The following is a 22,302-nucleotide window of genomic DNA, read 5'->3' as shown; positions in this document are numbered from 1 at the left end:
ACCCCCCCTCAAAGGCATGACCTGCAGAAGTGCACTCAGAAACGGTCCATGAAAGGAGGGGGGGGGGGGAGTCCATAAGGACCAGTGCCGGCTGCCCTGCTGTCCTGCTGTCCTGGATCCCACGGTATCTTTCGTAGGCTGTCGAGGTCCGGCCGCACAAATTCGCTGGTACTCCCTACCTACGGAATCGTCAGGGGGAACATGGACAGTGTGACAGACCCTCTCGACCCCACGTTAGCTTTCATAGGCCGCCGAGAGTCTGTCACGCTTGGGGAACCGATAAAAACATGACATGGATCTTGCCGGGGAACTGGCGATACCCAGAGAAATGCTCCTCACCATCTTCATCCCCATATCTACTACTACTACTGCTGTAACCACAGCTAACCCATCCTTACCCAGAGAAATGCTCCTCACTATCTTCACCTCCACAACCACATCTAGTACTACTGCTTTAACCACAGGTAACCCATCTTTACCCAGAGAAATGCTCCACACCATCTTCATCACCACATCTACTACTACTGCTGTAACCACAGCTAACCCCTCTATACCCAGAGAAATGCTCCTCACCATCTTCATCACCACAACATCTACCACTACGGTTGTAACCACCCCTCTATACCCCAAGAAATGCCCCATCTCACTCTCTCATGCTTGCTATATACCTGTACAGTGAGGTGTTCATGCAGTGGTGCTCAGTCTTTGCCGTCAGCATTTCTTAATTAGCAGCAATGGGAGGCTCAGTCTGGCACCCTCCTTACCTCCCTCCCTTCCTCCATCGTTTATTACACTAATATGCTTTGGACTCTGCTGACGAAGATGTGGCGCTCTGGCGTCCAAGTCGCCTTCGCCCTCCTTTTCTGTCTTGCTCGCTCTGAGCAAGAGCCAAGAAAGCCCTGGAACCGTCACTTTTTATTTCACTTAGGACTGGATGGAGACCAATTAGTGTGTATTAAAAAGGAGAGGCACTGTCACGAATGTGGAATTAGATGGGTTCTGAACTTCTGGTACATTCCACCTGAAACCCAGTCATAGCTGCAGTTGATAGCATTTCTATATGTATGGAATCCTGCGTCATGATTCCGGTCTCAACCTTCGTTCCTCACTCATTCAAAACTTGTGCATCAATTTTAATATTATATCTGGATGTAATAATTACTAACAGCTACAATGAAATATTTCTCACAATATGTTCAGCATACATATCCCAGTTACCTGCTCTATAATTATCAATATAAATATTTTGTCAGAAATATGACAAAATAGATTGAACCACATCTTCTAAATATGAACTTTTTAATATTGGGCTCAATTTGGTTTTATTAGTAAAAGGGGATATTGTGGAGCTGCAGGTGCATTGTGTCCAGTTCCTGCTTTAAAAACACACTCATTGCATCCGCTGTTCTCCTCTCTCTGCTGCCTGACATTTGCATTCCAGTGGCGCTTGTCTCGCGTTGTCTGTCTCTCTCTTCATCCCCCTTCTTTTAATTTTAGCCTTATTCCACTTTATCCTCCTCCACCTTCTGTCCACGTTTTCCCAATTTTTCTCGGCTGTATAGTATCCAGCACAGAAACATTCTGCCCCATTATCCATTACTGTGCATGTGTGGGTGTGTGTGTTGGTGTGTGTGTCAGTATCTGTATCTGGCTGCATCTGGTAAACAGGGATAATGACTGGCCGATTAAAGGCTGGGTGAGATCTGTCTGCAGTCGTTCAGTCAAAGCGGCCCCTCCAGCCCTTTTTACTTCTACATGAATTCACATCTATGCTGAGCTTCTCCACGGCTGTGTGTGTCAGTGTGTGAGAGAGATGCTGCAGCCTGTATAATAAATACATTTTAATTCAAATACAATTAATTCAATATGACAGTAATTATAAAAACTGGAAATAAAACATGTAATAATTAATTACAACAGTTCACAATCAATTTAATTTAGGTGTTAATGAATGTTTTAGACCCAGTGAAAAAATGATTCCATCTCTGTAGAATATTCCATGTACCGCAGAATACACTAGAGGGGCTTTCCAGTGGATGTTGTGAGAAATAATCTCTTGCGTCTAGAACCAGGTATGAACCATGCCGTGTTGTCTTCGTGGGAGAACTTGTTGACCGCCCATCAGAATGTTTTGTGCGGTCTTGTGGGGAAAAAGCATAAGAGTGTTGGATGACAGCCAGTCCACTCAGGGTCCCATTAAAGGCCAGATCTGCTGACTGCATCAGAAGCTTTAGTGTGGTCTAATGAGAGCGAAATAAAATGTTGAAACATTCCTCTTCAGCACAAGAAGATCACAACGACTGTATTTCAGTTCAAGTTTTCCATTGTCATGGACCTAAGAACCTAAAACTAGAGACCATTCATGTGTTCATTCTAATCTGCAGTTCAATGCCTAACCTGCTTGTTGTGATAAAAGTGTTTCAAACTGTCCCTTAGTGACTGTGTCTTATTCGCACCCAAGAAGCGTGCTGTGGAGCCCAACTGCTTGTAGAAGATAGCAGATGGTCTTATGACAGATATCTCAACCTGTTGACCCAGGCAGAGGGGATTATTTAACACATACCTGGAACTGGGGTTTAGAGATCATGTCCAAATGTCAGCAGAACTACAGAAGGAACCTCCTCCTGAAGCTCATGAAGTTCAGTCAGGAGGTCTTGTTTGTGTGTGTCAATGATGATTCAAATGTTGTCTTTGGTTTGGGTGGGGAAAAAGAATGATCTTGCCTGAAGATCAAAGAGAAGCAGCGTGCCACTGTCTACTGAAGCTTCTGTCAAGAGAAGGTGTTGATCATGGCAGCAAATATAATTCATTAAATGAATACAAATTACGGTAAAGCAGCAATTCTATCTGGCAACACTGACATTCATCTCTCTTGGTGACCTTTGCAAGTGGTCAAGGACAAGGCAGATCTCTTTTTCAGCTACATATCAGGGAGAGCTGTGTGCATGTTGGTCCGGTTTTTACCCTGTGTGTTATTATGTGTGTAAAAGTGTGTAGGACGTTGTATGCTGTATTTGCATCATTGGCCTTAACTCTGACTCACTCCGTTTGAATGGATGATCCTGACCACCATCATAGCAAATTGCATCGTACTGGCTCTGGAGCAGCATCTCCCTGATGGAGACAAGACACCACTGTCTGAACGTCTGGTAAGACGCATCAAACATGTAACACAAAACATGTTCTAATAACGGCCTTCGGCATGTCTTCATAAGACATCAAAACTGGTCCCAATTTTTTTGACGTTGCACAGTATAAATACACACAGGCAACTTGTACCCATAATCACCTTCAGTGTGGGATAGTATTAGTCTTAAATCAATAAAACACACCGTCAAGTTTATTAAACGATTATTTAAAACATCTCTTCCTTGATCTAGTTATGTGTACGTGACTAAAGCTGACATGATGTCTGATGAACTCTCTTGTGTTCCCTGCAGGACGACACTGAGCCATACTTTATTGCCATCTTCTGCTTTGAGTCGGGCATTAAAATCCTGGCTCTGGGTTTCGCCTTCCACAAAGGATCCTATCTGCGAAATGGCTGGAATGTCATGGACTTTGTAGTGGTGCTCACAGGGTGAGTCCCCGCATACTTACACAGTGTTCGATCCCCTGGTGTGTGTGTGTGTCTGCGTGGTTTTGCAAATGCAATCTGAACCAAGTGCTTGGATCAGTTCCACCAGAGCTTAGTGGGGACTCCTGGATCAATGACACCCTAATCAGCAGTCAAATCAATTTTCAGTGAGAGACACGGGAGAGTCCCCCTGTCTTGGCCTGTTGTCTTTATGCAAGCGTGTTGATCAGACTGGTGGTTGTCCTACTGTGCAGGAATTGAGCTGGCGGATTATTTATGAGGATATCAGCAGCTTCTGGCTTTTTGAACCGAAATGACACCCGTGGTTTTGATTTGCATTGGAAGGGCAGGGGTGAGACGCTTCGTCCTGCAATGCATCCTTACACATTATCGCATGTCCCCAGAAGCCTTTGGAAGCCACTCTACACCCGCTTCCATGTGCTATTAGCTTTTCAGCGACTGACTCTGTAAGCATCCATGGTCCAGGGCCATAGTTGAACCTTGGGTAATGCATGGAGGTGCCCTAGTGGTCAGGCTGAGGAATTAATAGCGAGAGAAGAAGCTGCTGCACTGACAACTATGGAGAACATCAGTGAGAGGGCTCCACACTTCTGTTATTTATCTTATTGCTGATGAACATGCTGATGAAGAAACGTGGACTGATAGGTACACACACACACACACACACACACACACACACACACACAAAGACACACAGTGTGTGATCACAGGGATCTCTCCCACTGACTTAAAATTCACACACCCACTAACTGGAAGAGCCAGCAGTGGATCATAGGTGCTCTGCAGGGGGTGTTGTCAGCTGGGGCTAAGCTGAAATGCCATCTCAATGGGGGGCCAGACGGACACTGAGAGGACAGACCAGGGGACCTGGACGTGTTTTCTCCATGATGTGCAGAGGCCGGTTAGATCAGCCCTGCATTCACAGCAGCTGCTACACCTAAAACGAAATAGCACCCGAGACATTGTCATAAAACTGCCATCAAGGGTTACCACCTATGGAGATAGTTTAGTTAAAAAAATTCACAAATATATTTCTTGATTCAGCAACAAATGTAACAAGATTTGCAAATATAATTTATGACTTACAAATAAATGTAACAGCGTTACTTGACTCAAAAAAATGTTATGTTATGCACAAATGTCAGTTCAGTTCCATTTATTCAGAAACCCATAAACCTGCAGTTACAAACCACCATTTATACTTGTGAATACCCCTACCTTTATCTTTGTTTTTTTAAACTTCCCTCTGCTTGATTTTCAAATATCACTTTTTCAGGGGGTAACCAATCAAATGTCTCCAAATGTCTCCAATCTAATGTCTTACAGCCAATCACATTAACTGATGTTCAAGAGATTAATTAATGATGACAGCACTGTGCTACTTTCGTACATTGTCGTGGTCTCTTGTTAGGAATTACGAAAACACAAGTTTCATAAAATGAATCGGGACATAAGTCATTAATATAACACAAATCCTCCACTGTTTTGGTGTGGTGTGGGTGTGGTAGAGTTTGATGTGAAAATCAAGCCCAGCCCACTATCTGTGTTTCTGTTGAATTTAAATGAAAGTTTACCCGCTCGCTCATGTCAAGTGGTGTCCGGTCACCATGTCAGGTGTCTGGACAAAAACTTTGGATACAAGAATACGATCTGAAATGGTCTGATTCCACTCAGGATTCGAGACATTGGGATGCTGTGAAATTTCGTGCTGCGCAACAGACTCGCCAAAAAGGGATCAAGCAAGTGGCTGTGATGTGGGTAATTCATGCTGCATGGTTTATTGGGACACGCCCTGTGGGACATGCCCTGGTCACATTTTAATCTGGTCACCCTGCACATACAGACGTGAATATAAACAAGATATAAAATGCAATATAAAACATATATAAATATAGACGCGATATAAAATAGTAATGGTGATAGAAGCTCATAGCGGACAGCTGCACTTTTCATTGGGTTGTAAAGATTTTGTGGTTAACCCGTTCAGAGAATTTCACCAGGCTGTCTGTGTTGACATGTGACCGACGGACACCACTTGACATGAGCAAGCGGGGAAACTTTCATTTGAATTCAGCAGAATTTAACACAGGTAGTACCGCAACAAAACACTGCAGGATTTGCGTTATATTGACGACTTTTTTTGTCCCGATTCATTTTATGAAACTTGTGTTTTTGCAATTACTACCAAGAGACCATGGTAATGCATGGATAAAAACTTTGGAGACATTTGATTGGCCACCTTTAAAAAAAAAGACATTTGTCAATTGAGCACCATCAGGGATTAAAAATCCACAAATAAATGCAAAAGGGTATTCACAAATATATACGGTGGTTTGTAAATGCAGGTTTCTGAATAAATGTTTTGTGAATGATGTTACTTTAAGTTTTAAGTCATAAGTTATATTTGTGAATCATTTTACATTTGTTTCTGAACAAGAAATGTATTCATGAACTTTTAAACTAAACGTGGGAAGGAAAGTGCCACAAAAAGCAAATGGCCAATGAAAATGCAGGACGATCTGTTAGTATGCAGGAGACACTTCAAATTCAAATTCAAATTTGATTTGTCACATACACAGCCATAGATGGTATGATATTCAGTGAATTGCTTTAGCGACTGCTATAGACCTCAATACTTGGTCACAAACTACACCAATAGGGGAGTCAGCTACGATCACAATGGTAGAGTTATACCCAGGATCCGGTGCTGTACTAGAGAACCAACAGAACCTGAATGTTCTCCTGCTGTGGAGCCGATCAATGATGACAAATCAAGCAACTAATTTTCCATTTTCACTGCTACTCACTGACGGCGAAATGCACACGTCAGAAAATCCATCATGAACTCTGCAGAACGTGAAACTGGATCCTATACTACTATCAAGAAGTATCCCTCATTAGCACAATAATGAGTTCAAGGACGGCCGAGGAATTTGATGTGAAAATCCAGCCCAGTCCATGTTCCCAGCGCTACGTCTTTTCGGTTCCTTCTCCCGGCATGACGCAGAACACGCCCAGAGATGCTGAATTAGTGCGGCGGAAGGCGAGAAGCAGGCAGCCGCTCGCCACTTGTGTGTAGTAGTGCGATAGTAGCGCAGCGTCGACGGAGGGAGCGGCACGTGACACCATTTCTAACCCCCCCCCACTCCCGGGGGGGTTAGAAAATGTAGGAGAGAGTGGAGGGCGGGAGAGCGATGCAGAATAAAGAAGCGCGTGCTATAGGGGAAGCAAGTCTGAGATGGAGGGTGGATGTGGGGTTGGTGATGGAGGAGGTGGATGAGGGGAACGAGGCTCGGGGGGAGGGGAGGGTTTGAGGTGGTGGGGGAGGGGACGGAGGTGGAAAGCGAGAAGAGGTGAGAGAGGAACAAGCGAGAGCATGCATGCCTCCTTGCATGACTGAGTGTGTGTGTGTGAGTGTGTGTGAGTGTGTGTGTGCGCGCAGGCGCATGCTAGCTGCTGCAGTAACCTGCTTTTCACTGCTGCAGATGATCAATCACTGAATGTAGCCCCGAGAACAGAGACTCTATATTGCGCAAGCCATGAATTTCTCTCTCTCTCTCACACACACACACACACACTCACACATCCTTTTTCATCTGTGTGTTTGGGTGAGAGCGAACTCAGATTTGGGTTAACCAAATCTTCCTCAGACCTGCACTCTGACTTCCATATGAGAACCAATGTCCAGGTCAGTTGGACCAAACAGTGGTGACAAAAACAGTCCTAATTATGTGCAGGACGCCAACTCACCTTTTTTCACCTTTGCTTACTACGTTTCCCAGATTCCCAGTATTAACATTCTGAATCCCCTCCATGCAGCAGAAGTTGTGATCGTGTGTAACCTATGCTGATTTCCAGTGGTCTGATCTTCAGCTGATCATTCTGAAGATTTTTGAGCTTTTCCAGACTGTCCTGTAATGCAGCTCTGTTCATTTTCTGGCTGAAGTAGAGCTCTCTTCTGGCAGGTTGGTGAATCGTGACTGAATCGAATATTGGCTGCTTACATTGTGCCAGAGAGAGAGAGAGAGAGAGCGAGGGAGCGAGAAGTCATAAACGATGACATCATTTGCATAATAGCCATATGGCAAGTAGAAAAGCTCCAGTTCATGTTGGAGACTGAGGACTGTGTCCCTCAGATTCTGACAAATTCTCAAAAACAGAATACCAATCAGCTCTGTTCATCGTTATACAATATCGTCATCATATTGTATGATGAAGAACATTTTACATTCCCACATCACTGACCATAAGTATCTGCTGCTCAGACGATTCAAGATGAGGCTGTGACCAGCGCTGGTGATAAATGAAAGAACATATCTACCCTGAAAATTAATACATTCTCTTCAAAAAGAGGTTAAAAGGGGGAGGAGCCTGTAGTCATGATTGACAGCTCTCACTATTTCTGGAGGATTTAATCCCCACTCAATATGTCACACGCGATCCAGCTCCTCCCTTACTCCTCTATTTCCCTCTGTTCTCTACACTCCTTATACCCACTATTCAGTGTTAGATATAGAAGTGCTACTGGGGCAGTGGTGGCCTAGTGGTTAAGGAAGCGGCCCCGTAATCAGCAATCCCCACGCACTGCTCCCCGGGCGCCTGTCATGGCTGCCCAATGCTCACTCAAGGTGATGGGTTAAATGCAAAGGACAAATTTCACTGTGTGCACCGTGTGCTGTGCTGATGTGTATCACATGTGACAATCACTTCACTTTCTTTCATTGTACACATGTCTGTGGGCGTCATAAATGTGGGACCACACCCACTACCAACACCAACATGAAGGCTTGATTAACATGTTATTGATACAGAACTAAGAAAATCCATTTCATTCCAAAAGTTACGACCCCAATCTGGGCTACACACTTTCTGCACCTCCTTGTGTTGTTTGTGGCCCATTTGTTTCCTGAAATGTAACATTAATTCTCACACCCATACAGAAAACAATCTGGGACAGAACGTCCCCGGAAGTCTTGAGAACACTTTGTAGGCCATTTATGAAAAACTTGTAGTATATTTTCAGTGTTCAGCCCTGCAGTTGATTGAGCTAAGCTTCTGGGGGGGTGATCCACCGATCACTGTTCTACCGGACTTGCTGGTCTATGATAAAGTCATATGATCGATCAATTGCAATTAAAGTGATGGTGACTCCCTGAGGTTAAAGAAGACATGGCTTTCATAGATCAATTCATGAAACATGTTCCCATTACTGCATGAAGTTTTCACCCCTACTTACAGTGTTCATTGTACCAGTGTTAAAGGTTGTTTGTCATGAAAATGTCACTTTGTGAGATTGTTTAACATTAATACGAGCTCCCCTAGCCTGTCTATGGTCCTGCAGTGGATAGAAATGATGATAGGTGCTTTGGTCATTCTGCTTCGCCAGCTCAGATGGTCAAATCTGAAATTTCAACAAAGGTTACCTCCCATTTGTCCGCTCTGAGACGTCCTGTCTGCACCAAACATTGTGGTTGGTGAATGGTGTTTGATGACGTAATTTCCGCAAATGCCTGCTCACTCCTATAGGCCGCTCTCCTCCTCATCCCGCCTCTCTACTTCCTCCTGGGGAAATTTAATTGTAGGACTGACTAAAGGTGGCTGCACCACGGCTGAATTTCAAAAAGAGACTTCAGATACAGTATTGTATCTGATGCAGACCTATATAAAAGCAAAATAATAATAATAATGTCAGGAGACCTTTAAGGACCACTGAGTCTTATTAAAGAGGCACCAGAATCAAACATTCATGCAGGCAGTGGGAGTTCTCAGATGATGTGAGCACACATGGTCAGAGGTTTCACTTTGCTGCAATACTGGTGTTGCTGTAATAATGGTAGTAGCCTAGTGGGTAACACACTCGGCTATGAACCAGAAGACCCGGGTTCAAATCCCACTTACTACCATTGTGTACCTGAGCAAGACACTTAACCTTAAGTTGCTCCGGGGGGGACTGTCCCTGTAACTACTGGTTGTAAGTCGCTCTGGAGAAGGGCATCTGAAAAATGGCATAAATGTAAATGTAAATACCAGTGAATGATCCTCAGTTGTTCTGCAGCAGTTGGTCACCTGCTGCAAGATGAATATTTATCTCTTAGGGCTCCAGCATTTCTCCAGCCTGGGCATGGATGGTGTAATATACGCCCACTCCTTACCTCAGGAGGGTTCAGCGTTTCTGGGCACAATGGGAGATGTTGAGTGGACAGGATCTCACACTGAGAGAACACATGGCCCTCCTACACTGTTTCCAGATAAACACACTCTCTCACACACACATTTACACTTCCACACAGCAGTTGGACGTGTGTACTGCTCACAAAAATGGCATCTACCTCCACGCCAGCATAGCACGCGAGTGAACGGCAGCACGGTGAATAATGTAAAGAATTCAGCTGACCCAGATTTAACTGTGTGTGTGTGTGTGTGTGTATGAGACAACTTCAATGATGCACAGGCTGCCTGGTGTGCACAGAGGAATCTTTCTGGCTAAAAGACAGAAAGAGAAGGAGGAGATGGAGCAATGGTGAGTGAAAAGAAAATAAAGAACAGAAATCTGCTGAACGGAGACACTCTTCTGGGCTAGCTGCCGTGGAAAAGACGAGATTCCGTCAATGACAGAGAGCCCAGTTGCTGTAGAAACAGTTATGAATGAAAGAAGGCTGGTAACCGTGGAGACTCCTGCAAAAAAGCAGAGGAATCACCGGTTGCCATGGCAATGCAGTGGCTGGGAGAGACCCAGTGGTAGGATGTTGACTTCCACCGTCATCCTCCTCACCTTCATCCTCGATGCTTGTATCATGGCAATGAAGAACTTCAGAATTGCTAACGCATATCCCTGAACACACACACACACACACACACACACACACGTGGAATAACAATTATGTCATGCAATGTGTAATGTGTTATGTGCGACTGAGTGATTTACCTCCAGGTAATGAGGTTTACCGGAACCCCAGAAACCTCAGCATAATAACAGTCACATGTCAAGTGTCACAGTTTTGCCACACTCTCGCCCTCTGTGTGAATCCCCGACTCCCTTCCTTACTCGCACCCTGTCGGCACAGTCCGGACCCCCCCATCCCACTCTTTCCCTCAGGTGACCAGGGGGAGTGGGTGGATGCTTTCTGTCATCAGACGAATATATGAAAGCACACAAATGAAATAAACAACAAATTAAGCATTTGCCTGCTGCTGGCTTTGGAGCTGCTTTTGACAATGGACTGATCCTGCTAAAAATCATAGAAATTCCGGTTCCTTTGCTCTTTATGTTGCGTTGATATCTGCATGTGTTCAGCTAATCATTCCTCCCTTCTGAGCACTCACTGAACACTCGTGTGACTTAAGATGTGACCTCTGTAGTAGTGAGACCGGTTAGATTTTCTGCACACTGAAATATTTTAGATTCTTTATCTTTGTGTCACTTATTGTAGTTCAGTAACATTGCAATATTGTGAAATCATGCTGTGATGCTGGATCACCTGGTACTATGAGATCCAAATTGTTTAGTGGTGTAGTAGGCCATCAAAGCGTAAATTACTCATATTACAGTAGAGTTACATGTTTTATTCACCATTTACTAGCATATCAGTGTCTATGTAAGTAAACAAAAAAATAATCTTATTCATATTGTTATGACCTTAGGGAATAAGTCTAAGTGGGATTTACTATGCATATTGAACCTTTGTGCGGGCACTAGCACTTGGACATGTTTTCTTATGATGGCAGAAAAAGGTAAATGCCAGACCAAGGCACATTTCTCAATTTCAAGGATTTGACCTGACTGGTGCCTTCCTAATTGGCTCCTTCAGAGACTAGACAAGACTGTTCTCACCATTTGGCGAGGGTACGTTCTCTGAAACTGTAGCATTATGGACACTAGGTGCACCGATACTGTGTGGAACCATGGCTACCCACACCGTTTTCAGAAGACCCTCCCATACTTCCTCTTGTTGTTCATTTCTCACGTCTTGTATTCTCTCCTGGTAGAATCTTGTCCTCGGTGGGCTCAGATTTTGACCTGCGGACTCTCCGAGCGGTCCGGGTTCTTCGACCTCTGAAACTGGTGTCTGGGATTCCCAGTGAGTATGAGATGGAATGGGTGTGTGATCGTATGATCAGATGCCTGATGATAGCAATGCTAAAATTCTTCTGAGACTAATTAATTTAGAGAATCTGATTTTAATCCAAACGTATTGTGCAAAGGGTCAAACTGTTAATTTTATCGTCTGTTGATAACATGCTAACCAGCTAGTCTGCGAAAGTAATGCTGTAGCATCCAGATTTTACGCACGTCCACAATTCCTCAATCACGCTGAAGGTGCTCTGGCTCAGCAAGTTGGTCAGAAATGATAATCATTGCAATTTTATTGCCAATTTGCATTCAGCAGGTGGCTTTAGTGCTAGATGTGTTTGGCACAATGTCTAACATGCCGTGTATCCTCCAGGCCTACAGGTGGTGCTCAAGTCGATCATGAAGGCCATGATCCCACTGTTACAGATTGGGCTGCTGCTCTTCGTAGCCATCCTTATGTTTGCCATCATTGGTTTAGAGTTTTACATGGGCAAGTTTCATAAAACCTGCTTTGACAACAGCACAGGTAAGACCATGATCATAATCAGTTTAATTTCTAAATTGAGAGGCCATATGCAATTACTTGACGTTGATATGTTTTCTTCTAGCAGAATATAAAATTAAATACTTTAAATACTTTAGTTCTGAGTTGAGTGGATATCCTGTTCAGGAACTCTTCTGTAGACCTGTTGTGTGTGTCTGTCCTACGCACAGATGAAATGTATGACGAACAGCCATGTGGAGAAGCTCTTCCTTCTCGGCTTTGCCCTCCCGGGACTGTATGTCGTCCTTACTGGATTGGACCCAACTACGGCATCACGCAGTTTGACAACATCCTGTTTGCTGTGCTGACCGTCTTCCAGTGCATCACCATGGAGGGCTGGACTGACATGCTTTACTATGTGAGTAACTGTGTTTGTTTGAGGGTCTGCAGAACCAACCCTAGAACTTTTTAAAAGCTACTGGGATTTCTGACCCAATAAAGAAGTAGTTTTTGTCTTTTTTTTTTGTCTATTTCTGTAGACAGAATATACAAATGGAATATTCACAATTCTGGACATCAGAAACCGGTTAAAATTGTATTTAAATTCTTGTAAAAATTATGACCATTTAAGTTTGCATGGAAATATTACATTTTACAGCACTCCCATAAGTGACATCATCTGCTAATTTTGCATTGAATTTGCTCTACTTAAATACACACAGAAATAGACTGTACAGAAACAGAGAGGAGACGATTACTGAACTGTTTAATTTTATTAATTAAATAAATATCTGCATCGGACTCGTCGGTGGATTGTTTTGAGATGGCCTACAGGAGGATATGCTAAAAAATTCATTTGTAGTGGGATGTAGTGTGTGAAGGAGTGAGAAACACATGTTTTTCAACATGAACTGTGTCTTCTGTGTCCTAATCACTGTGGTGTGTTGCTATAGCGGGGATGTCATGAAATTTCTGTACGTATTAATTGACACGTTATTGTTCCGACAATGGTTATTAATTTGAATTTGTAGTTTGTAGCTGTGATCTGTACTTTTTGGAGGTCTGGAAACATGCTTTAGGAGACCACAAGGTGGGAATATAAAACCACCTGACATCTGAATACTGACTTTTTGAGCATATGAATTTTTTTAGAAATGAATTATAAAAAGGACATTTAAGAGCTTCCAGGCTTACCTGACTAGATAGATTGTGAGTAGGACTTAACGACACTCACAAAGTAAGCAAAAGACAAGGCTTGACGTGAACTCAGCATTCCCGTAAGAGTTTGCACACTTACTACAATTAAACGTGTGTGTACGTGTGTGTGCGTCCTCACAGAGCAACGACGCATCAGGAAGTGCCTGGAACTGGATGTACTTTGTACCCCTCATCATCATCGGCTCATTTTTTATGCTCAATCTGGTGTTGGGTGTGCTGTCAGGGTAAGTACGTCTGTCCTTCATTATGTTTCATTTATTCTCTCACCATTCAACATCCATCTACAACACCTCTGCAGTATTTGGCATGAAGAACTTCTGACTCTGTATGTGTCTGTACATGTGTGTGTGTGTGTGTGTGTTTTTGCAGAGAGTTTGCCAAAGAGAGGGAGAGAGTGGAGAACAGGAGTGAGTTTCTGAAACTGAGGCGGCAGCAGCAGATAGAGCGAGAGCTGAACGGATATCTGGAATGGATTTGTAAAGCGGGTACTGCACATTACATATTCACTAAACACACACATAACTATCGGATGGAAACCAGAACACAACAAATGTCCATATTTACATGGAGGCCATGAAGCATCAATCACTTTCACATCAGCAGTTGAATGAATGGGATATTGGATATTTCATGTTTCATGTTTTTTTTTTCTGCAGAGGAAGTGATTCTTGCTGAAGATGATAAGAACACTGGAGACAGGATGGGCTATGATGGTGTGTTCTCATTTGTGTTCATACAAACTAATCCTTGTGTCACACTTCAATTAGAAAACAAAATTCAAAGGGCAATTCAAAATGAAATAGAAACATCTGTGTAGTGCCAGTCATTTCACTACAGAAAAAGTTGTCTTTCAGAGTCAATGTCCGCAGATCCTGCTCAGTTCGATTTGTGAATCACTCTGTCATAAAATAAAACTGCTACAGACCCAAAATACAAATCACACCTCCACTCGTTTAGTGTCACAATACATAATCTAAATAATATGTAGATAACTTGATGATAAAACTAAGACTAACTGTGGGATATGATACTACTGAGGAATTGTCGTTGTTGCATTGAACAGGATCCCGGAGAAGGCCCACTGTAAAGAAGAGTAAAACCGACCTTCTAAACCCAGAGGAAGGTGAGGACCATTTGGGGGACATGACTGTGGGTAAGTAGAAATCATCATAGCAAAAAATAAGAAGAAGAAATTCCAGCCCAAGGCCATGAAACCGAGTATCTGAGACAATTCCAAGATTTTAATTGTACATGAGACTGACAGGAAAAACAGAAAATCACAAAAACACTAATAAAAACAATGAAAAAAATGTCTCCTAATAGTGAATCAGCTGCAGGTCTAGTGCCCCTGCTGGCTGGCTGCTGTATCACCAACCCCTCCACACACGCTCAATTTTACTCAAGGTGTATTTAAAACATTATTCCACTGGATACTGTGTTGCAAGGAGTCAACCTTGTCAAAATTACTGCTGAGTCAGTGACCTGCTAGACCTGGGTATTGGGAAAAGGGGGCGGAGCCTAACAAATAAATAGTGTTATTGACATAAACTTCTCTACTTTTGCTCCACATATGACTGAGAAGTCTGTGTGGCTGAGGAATCCTGGCTTTGGTTCTGAACATTAAATGTCCATGGAGCCGTCCTGAGAAACCTTGACTGTCCACCACCTTTAGGTTCTCCCTTCACCCGAGCAAGCATAAAGAGTGGAAAGGGGGACACCACCAACTTCAACAAGAAGGAGCGGCGCTTGCGCTTCTTCATCCGCAAAATAGTGAAGACACAGGCCTTCTACTGGACTGTGCTGAGCTTGGTGGGCCTCAACACACTGTGTGTGGCCGTAGTCCACTATGACCAGCCTGAGCTCCTCTCTGACTTCCTCTGTGAGTTCCCACCCCACATGATAATGAATTAACTTGCATGTGTTTGAATCTTCTCATCTTCTCCTCTCTCTTCCCACAGATTATGCAGAGTTCATCTTCTTGGGCCTCTTCATGTCTGAGATGTTAATAAAGATGTATGGACTGGGAACTCGGCCTTACTTTCATTCCTCATTCAACTGTTTTGACTGTACTGTGAGTGTGTCCCGATTCATCTTCTTCTCTCCACATCTCCACATCTTCTTCTCATGTTGGTGTTAATTTGGGACTTGTTACAGGTGATCGTGGGCAGCATTTTTGAGGTTTTCTGGGCCATGATAAAACCTGGGACTTCTTTTGGCATCAGTGTCCTACGAGCTCTCAGGCTTCTGAGGATTTTTAAAGTGACTAAGTGAGTAAAGTGATGTTCAGTAAAAATTATAAATATAGCCTCATGCATATCAGAGAGTGTGATCTTCATACATACATACGTGTATGTAGCAGTCAGTCAATATTGAGAAGGCCGGAACTGATGGTCAAATGATGATTTATTGAAGTCGTCCGTGTCATCAACCAACGTAATTGGCAGATACCAATAATTACGATCACATCCCCCATTATGCACAGCACCTTACGTTAGTATATTTCTTTCCCTTAGCATAGCAAATCACGTCTTTTCTCACAAACATTACAAGTTGCTCAAATATACTTGTTCCCTTATCAACTGATGCTAGATTTGTTGCTTTTAACTTTTTCGGTTGTCCTTTTCTCTGCGTTCCCACAGACCCTTTCCTGCTTTACTTCGCGTCTTCTGTCTTACCTCAAGCTCAGTTCCGTTACCGTACCTCCGCTCACAAAGGGGTTATCAAAATAAGAGCGGGTAGCATTACATTAATGTAAATCTTGCGTTTTTTGGTCTTTACAGTGTACAAACACCACAAAAAGGTCACAAAAAAATCTCAAAAGAGTATGGACTGCACCACCAGTCCTCAGTCAGATTAAGTACAACCTTGAAACCATTTTGGCCATGGTTGGCCAGTAAAGTTGGTGACACCCAGAGTAGCTTGTAAGCAACCCCCAGTCAGAAAGTCAGTGGCATAAAATTAGTTTGCTTTCAGTGTTCAGTTCTTCATTTGTCATGGTTGTGTTCAGGTACTGGGCCCCCCTGCGTAATCTGGTGGTTTCTCTGCTCAACTCCATGAAGTCTATCATCAGTCTGCTGTTCCTTCTCTTCCTCTTCATCGTTGTCTTTGCCCTACTCGGCATGCAGCTCTTCGGAGGACAGTAAGTCGCCACTGCGCCATTTAGCAGATGCTCTTGTTCAGTGCTTTGTAGTCCATATCTTCATACCTGTACAGGTAGAATTAAATCAAATACTGCTGAGACAATCAGAAAACATCACATAACATCACAAACCTTACATTAAAAAAGAAGAAGAAGAAACTTCTATTCATAAACAGTCAGATTTGATGTGAGAGTAGGTGTTGAACCTGGACGGGCTGGTTTCCAGAGCAGTTCAGGTTTTTGGGATTAGCCTTTGTTGCCGCCCGGTTTTACTTGTATTTGAAGGTCACAGTATTGCACTCTCATGTGCAGAAGGTGGACCAATCCAGTTTTCCATGTCACCTTTCAAAGTGAAACAGTGATTTCCATTATAAAAACAGCCAGAATGAGGTCATGCCGTATCTTCACATTTCTCTGTTTCAGGTTCAACTTTGAATCAGGAACTCCCCCAACCAACTTTGATACTTTTCCAGCGGCCATCATGACTGTGTTCCAGGTGAGGAGTTGGGTGAAATGCCAAATACAATAGAATTATGAAATGCTATAAAAAGGAATGTCAAGTTCCATTTTAATTACAACTTACACAGTGTAAAAGCAAAATAAAACCAGAATGCAATGATCCACAAACACAGGCTCAGCATTTATGATGAGGAGACAGCAGGATCATTTAAGATTTACTCCATGTGTTTCCATGCATGCCATAGATCCTGACTGGAGAAGACTGGAACATGGTAATGTACGATGGCATTGAATCTCAGGGTGGCGTTAACAAGGGCATGGCTTTCTCCGTCTTCTTCATTGTCCTCACACTCTTCGGCAACTGTATCCTTCCTGTACACTCTTCCTGTTTTCTTTCACCTAACACACACTTACTTAGACTTTGATATCTTCGTGAAGGCCAAGGGTACTAATTACGTACCATAATATACCAATACGTCAATTGTAAGTGATTTTAGTCATGAAGTATCAAAATTAGATTCTGTTTAAAGTCATTTGGAATAAGAGTTGGGCATAAAATGCTGATATACAATAGATCTAAAATGTTCAGGAAAAGTGAGAACCATCAAGATGTTCCACAACATTTCACACAGACATCATTAGATAAGCTTTTCCATTGACTCTGACCACAGACACGCTTCTGAACGTGTTCTTGGCCATCGCTGTGGACAACCTGGCCAACGCTCAGGAGTTAACCAAGGTGAGAACGACATGTTGAAATGAGTTTAATTGTTCTTTCCCAGTGACATGCTTCAGGTCGGTGGTAGTAGCCTAGTGGGTAACACACTCACCTATGAACCAGAAGACCCAGGTTAAAATCCCACTTACTACCATTGTGTCCCTGAGCAAGACACTTAACCCTGAGTGTCTCCAGGGGGACTTTCCCTGTCACTACTGATTGTAAGTCGCTCTGGACAAGGGCGTCTGATAAATGCTGTAAGTGTAGGTCGGAGTCGCCACATAGTATTATGGTGTGAATGGTCCTCTGTCTTTGTGCATGTAGGATGAGCAGGAGGAAGAGGAGGCCGCCACCCAGAAGATTGCCCTGCAGAAGGCCAAGGAGGTGGCAGAAGTGAGCCCCCTGTCTGCAGCCAACCTCTCCATTGCTGCGTGAGTCCATCAACATTCATGCCAAGAACATAAAGGAACACTAGACCAGTACAGCACTGAAAGAATGTGAATGACTTGCATACGAGATATGAAATGGTCTGTATCGGACAGGGAAGTCAGTAGTTACCTGGAGAACTGAAACATTGGGGCAGGTTCATGCTTGGAGAACTGCAACAGAGCAGCTTCAAAGTGGTCAAAATATCCTGACCAAATATGCAGCCACTTGCCACGGTCACTTTTCGTAGCCTTTACCCGCAGAATAAACTGGAATTGTGGAGTTCAAATATTCAAATAAGTGTGTAAAAACTTACATTAAACCAGTTTAACATGCTCAACATTTTGTAGTGGGCTAAAAAAGCATGAGAACTTGGAAAATAGGTAGACAAGACAAGACGTTTGCCCTCACGCTTTTTTTTTACACCTTTTCCCCCCTCAACATTAGTATTTCATTGTAGAATTTTCACTTTACTGACCGTGTGATGTATCTACATTTATTTTTTTCTACATCTTCGTGAAATTTTATGTCTGTAAAAAGATGTTAGACCAGCATTAGATGTACATTGGACCTATATTTTTCCAACCATTTAGACATCCAGCAGTTCAATACTTAATTATACTTAATGGTCAATTATACTTAATGGTCAAAACATTAATAATTTTTATATCATTTCATAAATGGTAACAAACTTCTCATACACAATTCAGCAAGTTCAGCAAACGCAAATCATTTATAATCAAAATGAAGGCATGAGGTCGAGGTGGACAGACTGTTTCACCAAATCAGACCAGTCCATCTGTCCAGGGAAGCGCTTCTCCACTCCTGGATCAGGCCTCATTTCCAGCAAACCGTATTTCTCACCCTCCTGAGTTTCAGGTTTTCAGCTAAAAATGTCCAACCTGGAGAACTGCACAAGGTTCGTAGTCATGCTGGTTAGAATGCATGTGTTTGTCTTGTTTGCAGGTGAGTAAATGGTCAGTGAATGCCTGCTTTTTGGTAACTATATGAAGACCTTTGACGATGTGATGTTAGCTACATGTACATGTACAATGTCCCTATTGTACCGTCCCACCCGTCCCCCTTGTCTCCTCCTCAGAATTAAATCTGATCGTATTGATGCCACAGTGCTGGACTGGTATTTACTCCTTTACTTCACACCATTTCTTGGGGATTCCTCTACTTTCTGTTGCGTTGCAGTGTTTCTCTTTCTGTTTGCTGCTGCTATGCCTCTCTGTGGTGCTCAGGATGCTGGGAGGGAAAGGGCCAGGATGTTTCTGCAGCTTTCGCCTGTCTGTCTGGCTGCTTGTGTCTGTCTGACCAGTCCAGCACAGATTTTCCATTTTGCTGTTGTGTGTTTGGGCTCATTGTCATATTTGTAATTTTTTTGCAGACCAACAAGTTTGTTGCATGTTTCAAAATAAACTTGATGCTGTTTGAGGAACACTGACTCTAACTCACACTGCCTTTTGAGAAGTTTCCGTCAAAATCGTTTCAAGATTTATTTGACCACTAAGAGCCACAATCTTGTAGACCTCACACTGATTGTAAAACCCTTACAGATTGTCAACCTGCTGTTCATAGATCTCCACCAGCTACACATTATTAAAATCAAGTCACTGATACCCACCCACGATAGGTCTTCTGTGTCTGCACCCACCTACCTGAACTTCACATGACTGGAACCTTCTCCAGCATTGGCAACTTTGCTCACCACTAGTCTGTCATTGTCAAGATTTTTCATGAAGAACTGGATAATTAAATGCACCAGTCACTGTGCACTGTGCATAACAATTCTCATCACAAAAAAAACCTCATGAAACTTTTGGTGTGCAAAGGCCTTACAACTTGATGGCCTTGATGGATTTAACTTGACAGAATTGGAGCATACATTTTTTGGACCGTATACTTTTTTATCAAGACGACAATGCATTTCATCACTGCTGTGGTCACCAGAGAGAATCTCTGAGGAACCACTGTCTTTGGTCTTCATCTGCACAGCAGTCTTTTGTGTCATCGCCAAAGTGCTGCAGGGCGTGACCTTTTACTTTCTCTGCGCTTTTTCAGAAACTAGCGTCATCATCACCCCTCCTGGTGGACTTCACTAGCTCTCTCTCCTTCTCTCTCTGTTCTTTTCTCCAGTAAAGAGCAACAGAAGAACTCCAAGGGGTCCAAGTCAGTGTGGGAGCAGCGCACCAGTGAAATCCGTCGACAGAACCTGATGACCAGCCGTGAAGCCCTTTACACTGAAATGGATGCTGAGAACAACTGGAAGGTAACGGGCTCAGAAACACCAGAGGAACTATTTCACGGTTCCTAGAACTATTGGAGGACACTTTTGGTATATTTTTGCACCACAGAAAGTAGAAACTAGGAATGCCTAGAAACTTATTTAGGTCTCATTTCATGGTAGGTTCTATTCCGAGACCTGTAAATATATGATGACTGGCAAAACACAAGCTGTTCATCTGGTTTTGAGAAATAAAATATTACATTTTTAAAGGTTTAAAGTTTTTATGAGGACATAGCCTAATTACACCTCCTAATTAAAACCTAATTACACCCTCTTTATAGACCTATTCAGTTAGAAAGTGTTAATGTGATTTGATAAGCCAGTTAGACAGTTAAGTTCTGATCAATTTATTTAATATTTGGGATGGTAAAAATGATAGTGGGCCCAGGATGCCCACATCATCAAATGTACTGTGCGCTCATTGACTGCTTGCTAGGCCATCCGAAGCGTCAGAATTAAAGTAACGTAATCTCACCTGGCCATTTCATGTTGACTGTCAGACAAATCCATGTAGTAGTGCTTTCTTGTATGAATATTTAAAGCATTATATTACATTAAAGCGTTTAGCAGATGCCCTGACTTACAGTTACAGTAGTTACATCGACAGTTCCCCTGGAGCAACTTGGTTCTCCCACTACCAACCAAGTTATGACACTAACTACCAACAAGCCTTTGATACTTAAGACTTCTATTTATTGATAGCCTATTAATATGCACATCACACATAACATCTGGGAATCTTCCAGTTATTAAAATAAGTTTAATTTCTGGCAGAACCGCCCAGATATGAAGACACACCTAGACCGGCCGCTGGTGGTCAACCCACAGGAGAACCGCAACAACAACACAAACAAGATGCAACCGGGTGAGCCCCCCTATGGCACTGACCTCAGCAGCCAGCAGGGGGCAGATGAGTTGCTGTGGCAACAGGCTCGCTACCAACATGGCCACACTGGTGGCAGGGCAGGGGGCAGAGGAGGGGCGGAGGAGGGGAAGCCTGAGGAGTCGGGCGGAGGGGGCCACACCCACCATCATGGCCACCGGCACAGAGAGGGTGAGGCCTACCGGTCACGGCCACATCGGCGCAGGGAAGGGGCGGAGGTCTACGGAAACCGGGGCAGTCGACACAGGGGGGAGGTGGAAGGAGGGCACCGCTACAGGGGTGATGGAGTGAGGGAGGGAGAAGGCAGCGGGCAGGAGAGGAGGGCACGATGCCATCACCACAACCAGGATGGGAGAAAAGAGAGGAACAGGCAGCACCGTCCCAGGAGGTAAGAATTTATGGACTCCACTACCTTTTTCTAATTAGTGTCATTATTGAATATTAGAATTATTTTTTTGTCTGTATAAGAGTATTGCAAGTACAACGGTTTTATTCAAACATGATCTTGAACCTTTTGCATCTCCAGGGATAGTCAGCCCAGCCTGTCCACCACACGGCCCATCCAGCAGGTTCCATCACGGTCAGAGAGCCAACACAGCGAGGACCTGGACAACTTCCGCAACAACAGCAAGCTGGCCATCGTCCACGAGTTTGAGCCAGGAGAGGACTTCTACAGCCACACTGAGCACACCAACAACCTGTTGAACAGCTGCACCCTGGAGACCCAGCTTGGTGACGACAGCCTCATCCTTACAGACCCCAGCAAGGACCACACCACCATACACATGCCCCCGCTCTACCCTAATGCCCTCATGCAGGGTGAGAGGCTGTCTTTTACTTTTAACTTAAGGGAGTGTAAAGTAGAACTCATGAAGTGTTGTCCCCATCTTGGCACCAAAACTGCTTTGACCAGTCCAGGTATGGAAGGTGTCCTAAAAATATCAGATCCTTAGTTGGGAGTGGCAGTGTATCTTGTTTCATAGTAGCACCTCTATTACGGAACACCATGTACC

The 22,302-nt window shown here is 43.5% G+C and overlaps 1 protein-coding gene across 17 annotated transcripts in view; it reads left to right on the top strand.

Moving 5' to 3' along the window:
- Positions 1–22,302, top strand: part of cacna1ab (calcium channel, voltage-dependent, P/Q type, alpha 1A subunit, b) — an 86,008-nt gene that overhangs the window by 17,422 nt on the left and 46,284 nt on the right. For all 17 annotated transcript variants that reach the window (XM_028971392.1, XM_028971407.1, XM_028971396.1 and 14 more), the window contains 20 exons: positions 3,044–3,149; positions 3,441–3,580; positions 11,585–11,676; positions 12,043–12,195; positions 12,384–12,571; positions 13,492–13,595; positions 13,741–13,856; positions 14,028–14,084; positions 14,435–14,524; positions 15,044–15,250; positions 15,330–15,442; positions 15,526–15,638; positions 16,379–16,510; positions 16,934–17,006; positions 17,215–17,332; positions 17,641–17,708; positions 18,012–18,118; positions 20,256–20,388; positions 21,181–21,677; positions 21,816–22,108. In XM_028971392.1, the coding sequence (XP_028827225.1) occupies positions 3,044–3,149; positions 3,441–3,580; positions 11,585–11,676; positions 12,043–12,195; positions 12,384–12,571; positions 13,492–13,595; positions 13,741–13,856; positions 14,028–14,084; positions 14,435–14,524; positions 15,044–15,250; positions 15,330–15,442; positions 15,526–15,638; positions 16,379–16,510; positions 16,934–17,006; positions 17,215–17,332; positions 17,641–17,708; positions 18,012–18,118; positions 20,256–20,388; positions 21,181–21,677; positions 21,816–22,108 (2,900 nt within the window). The remainder of the gene's footprint in view (positions 1–3,043; positions 3,150–3,440; positions 3,581–11,584; positions 11,677–12,042; positions 12,196–12,383; positions 12,572–13,491; positions 13,596–13,740; positions 13,857–14,027; positions 14,085–14,434; positions 14,525–15,043; positions 15,251–15,329; positions 15,443–15,525; positions 15,639–16,378; positions 16,511–16,933; positions 17,007–17,214; positions 17,333–17,640; positions 17,709–18,011; positions 18,119–20,255; positions 20,389–21,180; positions 21,678–21,815; positions 22,109–22,302) is intronic.

This window comes from Denticeps clupeoides, chromosome 3, assembly GCF_900700375.1.
Source record: "Denticeps clupeoides chromosome 3, fDenClu1.1, whole genome shotgun sequence".
Lineage (NCBI taxonomy): Eukaryota > Metazoa > Chordata > Actinopteri > Clupeiformes > Denticipitidae > Denticeps > Denticeps clupeoides.
Note: the sequence above shows the minus strand (reverse complement) of the source record. Positions and strands in the feature narration are given on the sequence as shown.